We start from the raw sequence: 13,809 nt of genomic DNA on the forward strand, positions 1-13,809 counted from the left end.
TCAGCCTTCTCAATAAGCATTGATATGTCAGTCTCTATTCTGACTTTTTTGGCTTTCAGGCAGTAGAGATGAAAAGGGGGCAGCGATGCCAAATGTAGCCAGGTACGAAGTCTTCCTTTCCCCACAGTGGTAGTTTTTAGCAATGTCACTGTCTGGGAACATGACTGCAATCACTTTCGAATTATTTTAAGATTTGTACTGTAATGGCTGCAGATCACTTAAAGTCCACACGATCTCTGCCTTTAACGAGTCAGTCTTCGTGTATTGAACTACGTTCATAAAGCCTGACTTCTGGCTGGACAACTGTAGGTCCGCATTAGGGATCGCAACCGGCTACAAATAACCGGTTATAACCGGTTTTCGGTTTTTAAAAATCGAAACCGTAATCGGGCTTTCGAAATCGGTTACAATTTCCAATCATTTCTTCCGGTTCCGGTATACCACATTGCGCTATTTTTTCAACATCATTTACACTTTTTTCAAGTTTCACTGTTAGAGTAAAGTTGGACTCAAAAGAACATTCAGTTAAATCAAAGAAACATCAAACATGGGATCGAGGAAACGCTCCAAAGTATGGGAGTAAACTTGTTTTATTGGCAGACATCAAAACACTCCTCGCATAACGGGGGGAACTCTGTGAACTCGTCACTCCGGAAGAGCAACAACAAAAACAGCACCCCAACTCAAGGTCCCGCGGGTGAATTATAATAATAATAATAATAATAATAAACACCACTATGGTACCATTTTTTTGCTACAGCTGTTTGGTTAAAACCGGTTATAAAAGTAAGATTTTTTTGCGATCCCTAGTGCGCATGCACTGCTAGTACCACTGCCTGAAGTTGATGCTATCTTGATATTTTAGAAACAGATTCATACCAACAGAAGATGAGAGTCTTCGCCAAATCAGCGTGGATCTCGACGAACCCAGCTCCCAAACTCCTTACTTTCAACCCAAGCTTCTTGAAAAATGCACTTCCCCGTGATACAAGTTGGTATGAAAGAACTACGCTACGTCGTAACGAAGACCAAGTGAAATGCCTACTCACGGAAACAAACAATGGAATATCGACAAGATGGTGACTAGTTGTCAACATGGTGACTTCAGTTGACAATTTCCGGCTGATTTGGACACCAGACGGATCGCTATTTTTTTTTTTTTTAAATAAATGATTAATTTAGTTTTTAGGGAGAATTTTGGCGGTAGAGGTCCTCCCTTTGATTTTTTTTAATTTAAGGCCTTTTTCGGGGCTTGACCGGTTTTTGCGGATTTTAAAGGACTTTTAGGAGCCCCTAAATGCACCTTTGAAAATTTAGGGTTTTTTAGGGATTATAGGGCCGCGTGCGAACCCTGTCTTATAATGTAGTGTAATTTACAGCGGTAGCTATTGTCAATCCATTGATGAAAGCTAGCAGTAGATGATCTAGATCTTTCTAAAGCATGTAGAGGGGAAATGTTTTCATCTTCAAGACAACACGGTACCATGGGAGACAATGACCGTTCACATTTAGATATACGGACAGACTAGTCTAATGTTAGAACTTAGATCAAGTCAAAGTAAATCACAATCTCATACTTATTGTAGTTGAATACTCAAACTTTACCTGTGGTATATCCCAGAAATGTTTTCAGTGTAACTGAATTTCCTTTGACATGGTTCATGATGTTGATGACTTTCAACATAAATGGGCTAGCAGTACGTGAAGAAGCTCTGAACATGTGCTTTTGGCATAACTTCCAAACATGTTCAGTCCGGTTAACTTGCATTTCCTGTTTCCGGGCGAATACCATTTGTTTAGGATCAGGCTTCTTTTTTTAACCAACGTTTATGAAATAAACCAGTAAATTAATATCAAAACCAACGTTCCCTCTAATTTTTAAGTCTTAGCAAACACATTAAGCCCATGAGCGCCCCCTTTGACCACTGTGAGTAACAAACGTATGCACTGTGGTCAGATCAGTGTCATACATTGATAGCTCATTCAAAGATTCAGATTACAGCATTTACATTCCCATCAGAATATTTTTTAATAACAATTTTGTGTTGAAAGAAAGAAAAACAAACAAAAAAATGCATTGCTAACTAAACCAAGCCAACTACGAACTATTAATTTTAAAAGGTCACTTGCAAGTTTTGTTTCACTTTCTTCTAACCCACATTGACATCCCCATCTGTTTTTCTTAGTGTAGAACTGAATTATTGCTTACAGAATATTTTTAGCAATGCATGTTGAAAGCTGAATGATGCTCCCAAACAGTATTAAGGTTAATGTTATGTTGCCTCCTATATTTAAAATAATGAATTAGCTATTCGTGCACTGTATTGTCTGTGCTTTCATCCTCGATCAGGCTGTGCCAAGGTGGAATTTTAACATTATACACTATCTCATCCTGTACTTTCCACTTTGGCTTCAGACCAGACCTTTTTTTTTTTTACTCAAAAAAGAGAAAATCTCGTCCAGTTTCACCACTTTTTCTTCTATTACTCACATACACCAATATTCATTAAAGCACCAGCACTTCTTTTTTTTACTTTTACCATTATTATCGAGAGTAAACACAAACAGCATATCTAACTCATTTGCTCTATGTTGCGAACTGAAGCACTGGTGGTGTTTGTAATTATGAGTGTTTGTAATTAAGAGGCGGAGGGGGGCGGAGTCAGGTAAACTAGAAGGAGACCTGTGTTGAAAAAAAGAAAGAAGTCAGGCTGTGGTTCACTGCCATGGATCTGTTTTCATATGCGCTGAGAATGTGCGACAAGTGCACAATTGCATTGGTCAAGTCTACACATAAGAGACGTCTTTCAATATCAATGTAGTTCTACTTTTTGCACGCGTGATTTTTCGTGCTCGACTGTGCAGATTTGTGAGTGCGATGGCGTGTGAGCGCTATCGTGCTTGTCAAATCACAGTGACTGATGTAGTGTATGAATTAATCTACAATCTGGGTGACTGATGTATGGCTGCAGGTGGACTGTGCAGCATAGTTGAAATCTGGCCCAGTGGGGGTCAGATTGAAACTTTACCCATCCCGGAGCTAAAAGGGACAAGGTTAATTAGAGCTAGCATTTTGAATCTCACACCAAATCCTCTCTTTAAAACAGTCCTATTACAGAGATAAGAGCATAAAAAATAAAACAAAATTAAAAATGGCTGATCAGAGAGCTTAATACTTGAAAATGTAATAGGTGTGACGTTGAATGCTTATAATTTTTGGGGGTATGACAAAAGAAAAATAAACAGCTTGTTTAAAAAGAAAAGGTGATTTTAGTCTTTGCTAGCATTCTTAGCCAGCTCTTCCCTTTAGAGCTCATTTTAAAAGAGCTGGCTAAGAACGTCTTGGAAGTGAAAAGTGTATCAGATAGAGTGATTAGGCTGAAATAGGAAATTGAGTGTGTTATGTATAATGTGATTAGTGGCTATGCCCCACAGGTAGGATGTGACCTCGAGTTGAAAGAGAAATTCTAGAAGGAAGTACATGAAGTAGTTCTGAGCATCCCAGACCGAGAGAGAGTTGTGATTGGTGCAGATTGTAGCGGACATGTTGCTGAAGGAAACATCCGTAAAACCACTTCAACAACTTTTAATAAGTTACACCTGCAAGCCTGCGACAATATGGTACGAGATGCTGAGTTTACCATTTGTGTTGATGGGGTTGTATCCTTGTACCGGGTGTTGGATTCAATGGATTAATTGTACATAAAATTCTCAGATTTGTTCTCTTGTTTTGCCTTTCATCCTGTTTTATTATGCTTAATATCCTTATTATTGATTGTGATGTGATGTAAGAGCAGAGCGACAGAAGTTGCGTCACAACGGGGTGTCGGGGACATTTGGTGCTCTACACGAGAAGACCTCATGAGTTTGATTTGTTTGTCACTTTCAGTACTACAGTAAAAATTTGAGTTTTATTGTTATTGTTTAACTAGACATTTGTACTGTTGTCATTTTTGTTTCAAGTATGCAAAGTATAAATGCTGTACTGCTGATTAAACATTCTAGTACCCATACAGCGCCTCCAGGAAAAGTGTCCGAGTGATGAATGGGAACTATACGGGAATTTGTTTTTTTATGTTTTATATTTATATTGGACATTTATAATACTGTACATATTATATTTATAAGGTTTTATAATTAAAGATTTAACTAAATACTTCTTTTTGTCTCAAATATGCAAAGTACAACTACTGTTCACTATTTATTTATTAAACCACTATTTTAAACGTTCTGGTACCCACATAACATACATCCCCGCTACGTTACGGTTTTTCCCTTTTTGCGGGTGGTTCTGGTCCCAATTAACCGTGAAAAACAACGGATTACTGTACACTATATTGCTAAGTTGTTCACTCATCCAAATAATAAGAATCTCTAGTTCCAGTGAAAGGAACTCTGAATGCTTCAGCATACCAACAGATATATCGGACAATTCCATGCTGACTATGTACCAATGAATGATGCATAGTCTATAAACACAGGGATGACAGGTGTGGATCAACTTGATTGGGCTGCACGTAGTCCTGACCTCAACCCGGCAGAACACCTTCTAGACCCAAATCAGTGTGTGACATCAACATGCGCTTCTGGTAGAATGGACACATTCACATAAAAACATTCCTAAACCTTGTGGACAGTATTCACAGAAGAGTTTAAGTTGTTATAGCTGCAAAGAGAAGAACAATTTGAGAATAAAGGCAGTTGAGTGAATATGTTTGGCAATATAGTGTGTGTATATTTATTTTTTCATGTATAAATCTGCATCAAAGCAATTATAAATTGTTTAACCAATTTATGATTGCGTTTTGTTTTTTTTTTTAAATCTCAAATTTCAGAGAAAAGCCCTTCACTCATAGACCATTATACAATAGAGCCAGTGTTAGTCAGAGTTTGCACGTCTGAAAACATCACGGAGTATAGGGTTCAAAATAATAGCAGTCAAATGTGACCAATCAAATTAAGCCCCATTTTCAGAGTATTTTTTGTTGCTACACATCAAACAAGTTACCAGTAGGTGCAGCATTAATGAAAAAAATTGTGGCATTCAATCAGTGAGCTCACCAATTTTGTGAAAAACCAGTGTCAATCAAGTTGCCCCTATTTAATGATGAAGCCAGGACCCGTTGAAGATGCATTTCTCCTTGAAAGCCTGAGGAAAATTTTACACACTTGGCCAATAAAGCTGATTCTGAATGTTCAGAAGAAAAGTATACTTTGATTAAGTTTGCTTGGAGAGGGGAAATCTTATATAGAGGTGCAAAAATTTATAGGCTGCTCAGTAAAATGATCTCTAATGCCTTAAAAAGGAGACAGACACATGGCAGAAAATGGAGGACAACCATGTAATTTGATCGGAGGACTACCACACTGGCAAAGGCTTAGGTAATGATCAGCTCCAGGATGATCAAAGACAGTCTAGAGTTACCTGTAAGTACTGTGATAGTGAGAAGACGGCTGTGTGAAGCTAATGCATTTTCAAGAACCCCCCGCAAAGACCCTCTTGAAAAAAAAAAAAAAAATGTACGGAAGAGGCTACAATTTGCCAGAGAACACACCAACTGGCCTAAAGAGAAATGGAGGAACAGTTTCTGGACCGATCAGAATAAAACTGTTCTTTTTGGTTCCAGGGGCTGCAGACAGTTTGTGAGACCACCCCCAAACACTGAATTCGAGCTAAAGTACACGGTGAAACAGTGAAGCATGGTGGTGCAAGCATCATGATATGGGCATGTTTTCTCCTACTATGTCAGCACAAATCAGCAAAAAGATAGAATGATCTTACATATGAAGCCAAACCAGAGAAAACTATTAACTTGCCAGAATTTGATACAGTTGACCAAAAAACTGAAGACAAAACTTTTCAGCAGTTGAAACCATCAACGAGCTGTCTCGACTCAATACCGTGACTTTTTCAAAACTATTGTGAAGTCAGTGCTACTTGATTTGGAGCATATAATCAATTGCTCACTTCAGTTTGGCGAGTTCCCCAAAGCTCTCAAAGTAGCTGCTGTTAAGCCTCTTCTAAAAAACAGAGCACTGGACGATTCCACGCTAGCAAGTTTTATAGCCCCATCTCAAATCTCCCGTTTATAGCCAAGATTCTTGAGAGTTATTTTTAATCAACTCAGCAATTTCTTGAATTTAAATGGACTTTTTGACAAATTTCAATAAGGTTTCAGAACTCACAGTACAGAATCTGCTCTTAAAGTACTAAATGATATATTGTTGAATACTGACTCAGGTCTCAATTTTGGTCTGGTTGGATCTCAGCGCGGCTTTTGATATGATAGATCACAATATACTGCTAAACAGGTTGGAAACGTGAGTAGGACTAAATGGAAGGGTCCTTAAATAGTTCAGGTCCTACCTGGAGGAAAGGAGCTACTTTGTGACCACTGGAGGTGCTCTGTCTCAGCGAATGGCAATGACCTATGCAGTCCCTCACGGGTCAGCTCTCGGACCGCTCCTGTTCAGCTTGTATGTGCTACCCTTGGGTCAAATTCTTCAAAACTTTAATTTTGACTACCATAGCTATACAGATGACACACAGTTACAATTGACCCCTCCGTACAGGGCTCTTAACCACCCCTCCTGAAGTGACATCACGCCACGTGCGCTGACGTAAGACAAACAGTTAGTAAAAATGGCAAATACAATACAATACATTCTTAACTAAGACAGACGCCATGCTTCTGATTTCATTCAATCATTCACACGTAGCAATGTTATGCTAGTGAAGAACGTCTCATTCATTTATACGAGTCGTGTATTAAAAATCAAATATAGGGCATATCTTCGTGCAAACACAGTCTGGTTAAGATTCGGCCGCGAGCCGGCAAGAAAGCGACACGTTTGTGCAGTCCGATCATCACTAAATATATCTCAACAAAGAATAAGTGTGTCAATCGTTCACACGTAGCAATGTTATGCTAGCGAAGAACTTCGAATTCATTTATACGAGACATGTATTGAAAATCAAATATAAGGCATACCTTCGTGCAAACATATCTGTTCCGGTTGATATTAGATGGATTTAGTTGATGATGCGGTCTTCCACAAAGTTTGATCCATCGAAGGCATTTTCATACTGGGTCTTCGGTTTTGGAAAGGGTACGAATCTAACTCCACCAACTAGCCTTTCAGGATACCTGTCGTCACTATTACTATGACTACACCTCTTAACCATATTTTACATAAATACGCGATAAAACGCTAACAAAACCTACACTGGACCATGCAATGTTGTCTGAGAAAATGGCGGGAGCAAAAAGGGGCGTGGTTTATGCAGATCTCTGGCCTCTGATTGGTCAGTGACGCTGATTGCGCAATATCCACGGAGGGGTCAATTACCAGTGTCTCCAGATGACTACATTTCAATTGAGGTATTGTACCACTGTCTAAATCATAACTGGATGAACCAAATTTTTCTTCAACTAAATCACAACAAAACTAATAATTGTTTTTGGTAATAAAGAAAGATAATTGCTGTTAGTAAACACCTGGACTCTCTATCTTTAAAAACCAAAGACCAAGACTGAAACCTTGGTCTTCTGATTGATTCCGACCCGACTTTCACCAATCATATCAAATCAATCACAAAAACTGCCTTCTCGGATCTGAAAAACATACCTAGAGTGAAGTCTTGTATGTGTCAAGCAGACCAGGAAAAGCTCATCCATGCTTTTATCTCAAGTAGACTTGACTACTGTAATGGTCTTCTGACTGGACTCCCCAAAAAGAAAATTAAACAGCTGCAGCTCATTCAGTATGCTGCAGTTCGCATTCTGACCAAAACAAAGTGGTCAGAGCATATAACTCCAATCCTAAAGTCCTTGCACTGGCTTCCAGTCAGCTTTAAAATAGATTTTAATGTTCTGCTACTGGTCTATAAATCACTAAATGACTTAGGTTCTGAATACATGAAAGAAATGCTTACGGAATACAAACCCAGGAGAGCTCTGAGATCGACTGACTCAGGTCATATAGTGGAGTGCAGAGTCCAAAGCAAATATGGTGAAGCAGCATTTAGCTATTATGCTGCACACAAATGGAATAAGTCGCCAACAGAGGTGAGGTCAACCCCAAGGTTGAAAACTCTTTTTTTTCCCCCTCATTCTTTTTACAATGTATCCACTTTTTTAATCATATTACTTGCACTGTATGCGGTTTTGTCTTTTTTTAATATTTTGTTTGTCATTTTTACTGTTTTTATCCCATTTTAAATGTTTTATCTTTTTGTTTTCAAATGCCTTTAATCACGTAAAGCACATTGAGTTACGAAGTTGAGATCGAAATGTGCTACACAAACAAATTTGCTTTGCTTTATGGTGTTGGGCTTATTTATCGCATATCAGGGATCATGGAACAATTTTCTTGTGTCAAAATACTTAAAGAGGTCATGTTGCCTTATGCTAAAGAGGACATGCCCTTGAAATAGGTGTTTCAACAAGACAATGATCCCAACCACAAGTAAATATGCAAAAATGTCAAGAGTGACCAGCCCAGTTGCGGCCCAATATCTAAAGTCTTCAATGCACCTTTTGCATTTGTTATACAGTTTTGTTATGCTGAATTTGAATCTGAAATCCGTTATTAAGGAAACATTTTTATTTTTTGATTATCGTCAAAAAATGATTGGACATTGCTGGATTTGCCGGAAAAACCCGACAACAAAGTGGAAAAACCTGAGAAGGGACGTGACATCAGAAGTGAACATGAACTTTTCGGGCATTGGACTGTATTGTAACAATGACGATGAATTTTCAGATAATTCGAGCGATGAACATGATTCTGAAGGGTCCCGCAAAGACGGTTAAGAATACGAGCTTTATAAAGGCGTTAAAGGTTATCAAATTGAGCCAGTTAGACAGCACAAACGTTTGGATGCAGACGAAAAAGCTGGCGATGAAGGTGCTGAGCTAGCAGTCAGATCCAGGGAGGAGGACATGCCTCGTGTTCGAAAAAGACTGGTAAGCATTAGCAAAGTTCTTGTTTCGTCATAAACCGATAAATAGTAAAGGATTTGATATCCTGAATGTAAATGTAAAGTTTTCAGCCTTGTTTTAAAATTATGCAAACGCAGTGTATTTAGTAAATTGGTATGCGACCCGAAAACCGCAGTAGCTTTTTGTGTGTACAAGGCTTATTTATAATTGCACCAAAACACACACCAGCTGATAACATGGTCCACAGTCTAAGTTGGTATATTTTCACAAATAAGGATTTTAATGAATGAAATCAGTTTAAAATGTAGCCACATAAATTTAAGAGCAATAGCTGGTGATATCTTGCATTACCATATTTATATATAATTTCACAAGGTAAACAGATGCCATCATAGACAGTGCACAGACTAGTCCAAACCCCATTTTAGTCAAAATTTTCCCAAGATGTCATGAGCAAAACTTTATACTGAAAGCTCTGTATCTTGTGGTTTTGTTTGGGCACTAAATCCTTAAAATACAAATAAAAGGTAAATGCACTGGCCTGTCAAGGAATAAACACAAACTGTCTATACAAACAATGTTTTGAAAATGATTAAAGTTTACCTCAACATAGTCAGCGTTAGTGGCAACAAGCTAGCGAGAAACATTCCTGTCGCCAATCGTGATGCGTTGTTGTGGGGTTGTCTAGGAGGCCAGCTTGCTCGAGCACGCCTTTATATGCATGCGCTCGACGTATTGGCCAAACCTGAATCAAGCGATGAGGTGGTTGATAGTTTAAGTTTTTTTTTTTTTAATGCAGTCACACTGCCTTGCGATCGACGCAATGAGCAACCCTGGTGGAACTGAAGGCTCATGATGTTGATGACTTTCGACGTAAATGCGCTTGCATTACGTGAAGCAACTCTGAACATGCGCTTTCGGCCAAACTTCCGTACATCCTCAGTACGGTTAACTTGCATTTCCTGTTTACGGGTGAATACCGGTTGTTTTAGAGCAGACTTGTTTATTAACAACATTCATGAAATAAACACGTAAATTAATGTCAAGAATACACAAAATAAGCGACGTCTTCAGAGAATGCGAGGGGAGGGGCGTTACTGTTACTCGTGTTTGTCCCTCAACATGGCTACGCTCGTGAAAGCAAAACAACGAAGTCAAATGCATGTTCGTTGAATGTTGTCAACTAATATCTGGATTAATTTTAGGCAATCTTTCCTCAATTTTCCGGAGCAATATTCATGAAAATTTTAAAATCCGGAGGACTTTCATCACTGACTACTGTATATTTTTCCAAAAGCTATCATGATAAACAATAGAATGAAGTAAATTTTTTTTAATGCCAATGATAAAAATCAAGCATATTATTTAAAGCACATCCTTTTTAAGACCAAATAATTTTCAATACTAAAGAACAATATACACTGGCATTGTAATTTAGAAGACTAAGTCTCATAAACAATTCAGACTCAAATGGTTTGCAAAAATCGCACTGAAAGTGCCACTGACACCAAAAATAGGTGTTATCAAAACTACAAATAATATTAATGACTGATGATAATACCAGTCAGAAAAAGTGAGCTGTGACGAAATTTGACACGTCTGTAATCAAATCTTTGCCGAGGAGGAAAACATCAAATGCTAGTACCTACACGACTTGCAAAACCTGTTCATCGTATACAACGAGGACCATGAGTACTTGGAGGAACCTGGGCAAGTGGAACCTTGAACTTAAACTTGCTTTGCGGCCCAGCCTACCTTAGCTTTGCTTGCGAACAGCGAGATGCATTTGTGATCAAATCGTTGCTGTTGAAGATATATCAAACGTGAGTAACTACATAACTCGTACGACCTACACAACTTGTACATTGAGGACCATGAAGACTTGTAGGAAACTACACAAGTGGACTCAACCTTCAAGTACTAGAGTGGGAGCCATAGTGGTTTGAATCTTTTTCCTCTCCATCTCCTTTATATCTCCATATTTGAACCTTACTTACCCACATACCCTTTTAAGTTTAACATAGCCGAGGTAGTATGTGAATTGTGTACCTTATGTGCTGACTTTGTTTATTTGACTATCTTCAGCCCGATGGGGGGCACAAACCTGTGCAACCTGTAGGCCAGTCCAAAGACCGGATAAATGCAAAGAGTTGGGTCAGGAAGGGCATCTGGCGTAAAACTGTGCCAAACATATATGAGCGTTCATCAAATGAATTCCATACCGGATAGATCGTGGCACAGGCACTGTTAATCTGCAAGGCGTAGGTAGAATTCAAATAATGCGGGTCGAAGACAAAAAAGGAGGAGGAAAGCGGCTTAGTCGGCAGAAGAAGAGGAATGCACAGACCCTACAACTGTGTGTAGGGATAATGTCAGGAAAAGCTCAGGAGTTAGTTGACATGATGATTACGAGAAAGGTTTATATATTCTTCATCCAAGTTAGCAAATTGAAAGGGAATAAGGCTAGAAGTTTAAGAGCATGGTTTAAATTATTTTACCAGGGAGTAGATGGGAAGACAAATGGAGTAGGGGTTATTTTAAAAGGAAGAGCTGGCTAAGAATGTATTGGAGGTGAAAAGAGTATCAGAGCGAGTGATGAGGCTGAAATTTGAAATTGATGGTATAATGTGATTAGCGGCGAAGCCCCACTGGTAGGATGCGACCGAGAGTTGAAAGAGAAACTCTGGAATGAACTAGACGAAGTAGTCCTGAGCATCCCGAACAGAGAGAGACTTGTGATTGGTGCAGATTTCAATGAGCATGTTGGTGAAGGAAACGGGCGATGAAGAAGTGATGGGTAAGTACGCCATCCAGCAAAAGAGATTTGAGGGACAAATGGTGGTGGACTTAGCAAAAAGGATGTAAATGGCAGTAGTGAACACTAATTTCAAGAAGAGACAGGAACATAAAGTGACCTACAAGACCGGAAGGTAGAAGCATGCAGGTGGATTATATTTTGTGCAGATATAGTATGAAGGAATTTACTGACTGTAAAGTAGTGGTGGGGGAGAGTGTAGCTCGACAGCATTGGATGGTGGTGTGTAGGATGACTCTGGTAGCGGGCAGGAAGATTAAGAAAACAAAGGTAGAGCAGAAAATCAGGTGGTGGAAGTTGACAAAGGAAGAATGTTGCGCGGACTTTCAGAAAGAGGTGAGATGGACTCAAGACGGAAAGGATGAGCTCCCAGAAGACTGAAATACTACTGCCAAGGTTTTCAGAAGCAGGCAGGAGAGTACTTGGGGTGTCTTCCGATAGGAAAGGGGAGAAGGAAACTTGGTGGTGGAACCCCAAAATACAGGAAGTCATCCAAAGAAAGAGATTAGCGAAGAAGAAGTGGGAAAGTGAGGAGAGGCAAAAGGAATATACATTGAGATAAGACGTCGGAAAAAGGTAGAGGTAGTGAAGGCTAAAAAAGGCTAATGAAGACATGTACACCAGGTTGGATGGGAAAGATGGAGAAAAGGATCTCTCCAGGTTGGCCAGACAGAGCGATAGAGGTGGGAAGGATGTGCAGCAAGTAAAGGTGATCAAGTATAGCGATGGAAATGGACGTTTGTGACCTGTAAATCACTCGTAAAATAATAGCCAATCAGATAGCCACATTGTCTTAACACGCCCCTCTTGTCGTCATGTCCCACAAGCAATACTGGTTGTCAGTCGCGTGCACTTTGAAAAGTTAACGTTACGAACAAAATGGTCCTCAGATGCGCTTGGGGAACGTGCAATTCTGATGAAAGATATCCGGCTATGTTATAAGGGGCCTGGTTGATTCATTTTCCAAAGCCTAAACCGCAGAAGAGGCAAGTGTGAATGACCAGGAAGTGGCAATGATTAGTAAGAGGGACGTGAGAAAGGCACTGAACAGGATGAAAAATGGAAAGACAGTTGGTCCTGATGACGTACCAGTGGAGGTATGGAAGCAATTTAGAGAGGTGGCTGTGGAGTTTTTGACCAACTTATTGAATACAATACTAGCGGGACAGAAGATGCCAGAAGAATGTTGGAAACGTGTGCTAGTTCCCCATTTATAAGAACAAAGGCTATGTTCAGAGCTGTGAAAACTATAGAAGAATAAAGTTAATTAGCAACATAATGAAGTTTTGGGAAAGAGTAGTGGTGGCTAGACTTTGGAAAGAAGTAAGTATCTGCGAGCAATAGTATGGTTTCATGTCTGGAAAGAGTACCACAGATGCATTATTTGCCTTGAGAACGCTCGTGGAAAAGTATAGAGAAGGTCAGAAGGAGCTACATTGTGTCTTTGTGAATCAAGAGAAAGCCTATGACAGAGTACCAAGAGAGGAACTGTGGTACTGCATGCGTAAGTCTGGTGTGGCAGAGAAGTATGTTAAAGATAGTACAGGACATGTAAGAGGGCAGCAGAACAGCGGTGAGATTTGCCATAGGTGTGAAAGAAGAATTTAAGGTGGAGGTGGGACTGCATCAGGGATCCGCTCTGAGCCCCTTGCTGCAGTAATGGATAGGCTGACAGATGAAGTTAGACGGGAATCCCCTTGGACCATGATGTTCGCAGATATTGTGATCTGGAGTGAAAGAGGGAGCAGGCGGAGGAACAATTCGAAAGATGGAGCCAGACACTGGAAAGGAGAGGAATGAAGATTTGCCAAAGAAGAACAGAATATATGTGCGTGAATGAGAGGGGCGGACAGAGTGTCACAGAGACACTATGACAGAGTACCAAGAGAGGAACTGCGGTACTATGTGCGTAAGTCTGGTGTGGCAGAGAAGTATGTTAAAATAGTACAGGACATGTATGATGCCAGCAGAACAATGGTGATGTGTGCCTTAGGTGTGACAGAAGAATTTAAGGTGGAGGTGGGACTGCATCAGGGATCAGCTGTGAGC

General features: G+C 39.7%; 2 protein-coding genes across 7 annotated transcripts in view; one reads left to right on the top strand and one right to left on the bottom strand.

Annotated features, from left to right (window-relative positions):
• dapp1 (dual adaptor of phosphotyrosine and 3-phosphoinositides) overlaps positions 1–13,809 on the top strand; it is a 63,181-nt gene that overhangs the window by 45,267 nt on the left and 4,105 nt on the right. The window contains exon 10 of one of the 3 annotated variants that reach the window (XM_061844198.1): positions 866–7,478. The exons of 1 other annotated variant lie outside the window; for it this stretch is intronic. In XM_061844198.1, the coding sequence (XP_061700182.1) occupies positions 866–892 (27 nt within the window). In that variant the 3' untranslated portion in view covers positions 893–7,478. Of the gene's footprint in view, positions 1–865; positions 7,479–13,809 lie in introns of those variants that run through there. One more of the 3 variants, XM_061844197.1, reaches the window with a different exon arrangement.
• Positions 1–13,809, bottom strand: part of lamtor3 (late endosomal/lysosomal adaptor, MAPK and MTOR activator 3) — a 29,654-nt gene that overhangs the window by 6,533 nt on the left and 9,312 nt on the right. The gene's annotated exons all lie outside the window — the stretch shown is intronic.

The sequence above is a fragment of the Syngnathoides biaculeatus genome, chromosome 15 (assembly GCF_019802595.1).
Source record: "Syngnathoides biaculeatus isolate LvHL_M chromosome 15, ASM1980259v1, whole genome shotgun sequence".
In the NCBI taxonomy this organism is placed as follows: Eukaryota; Metazoa; Chordata; class Actinopteri; order Syngnathiformes; family Syngnathidae; genus Syngnathoides; species Syngnathoides biaculeatus.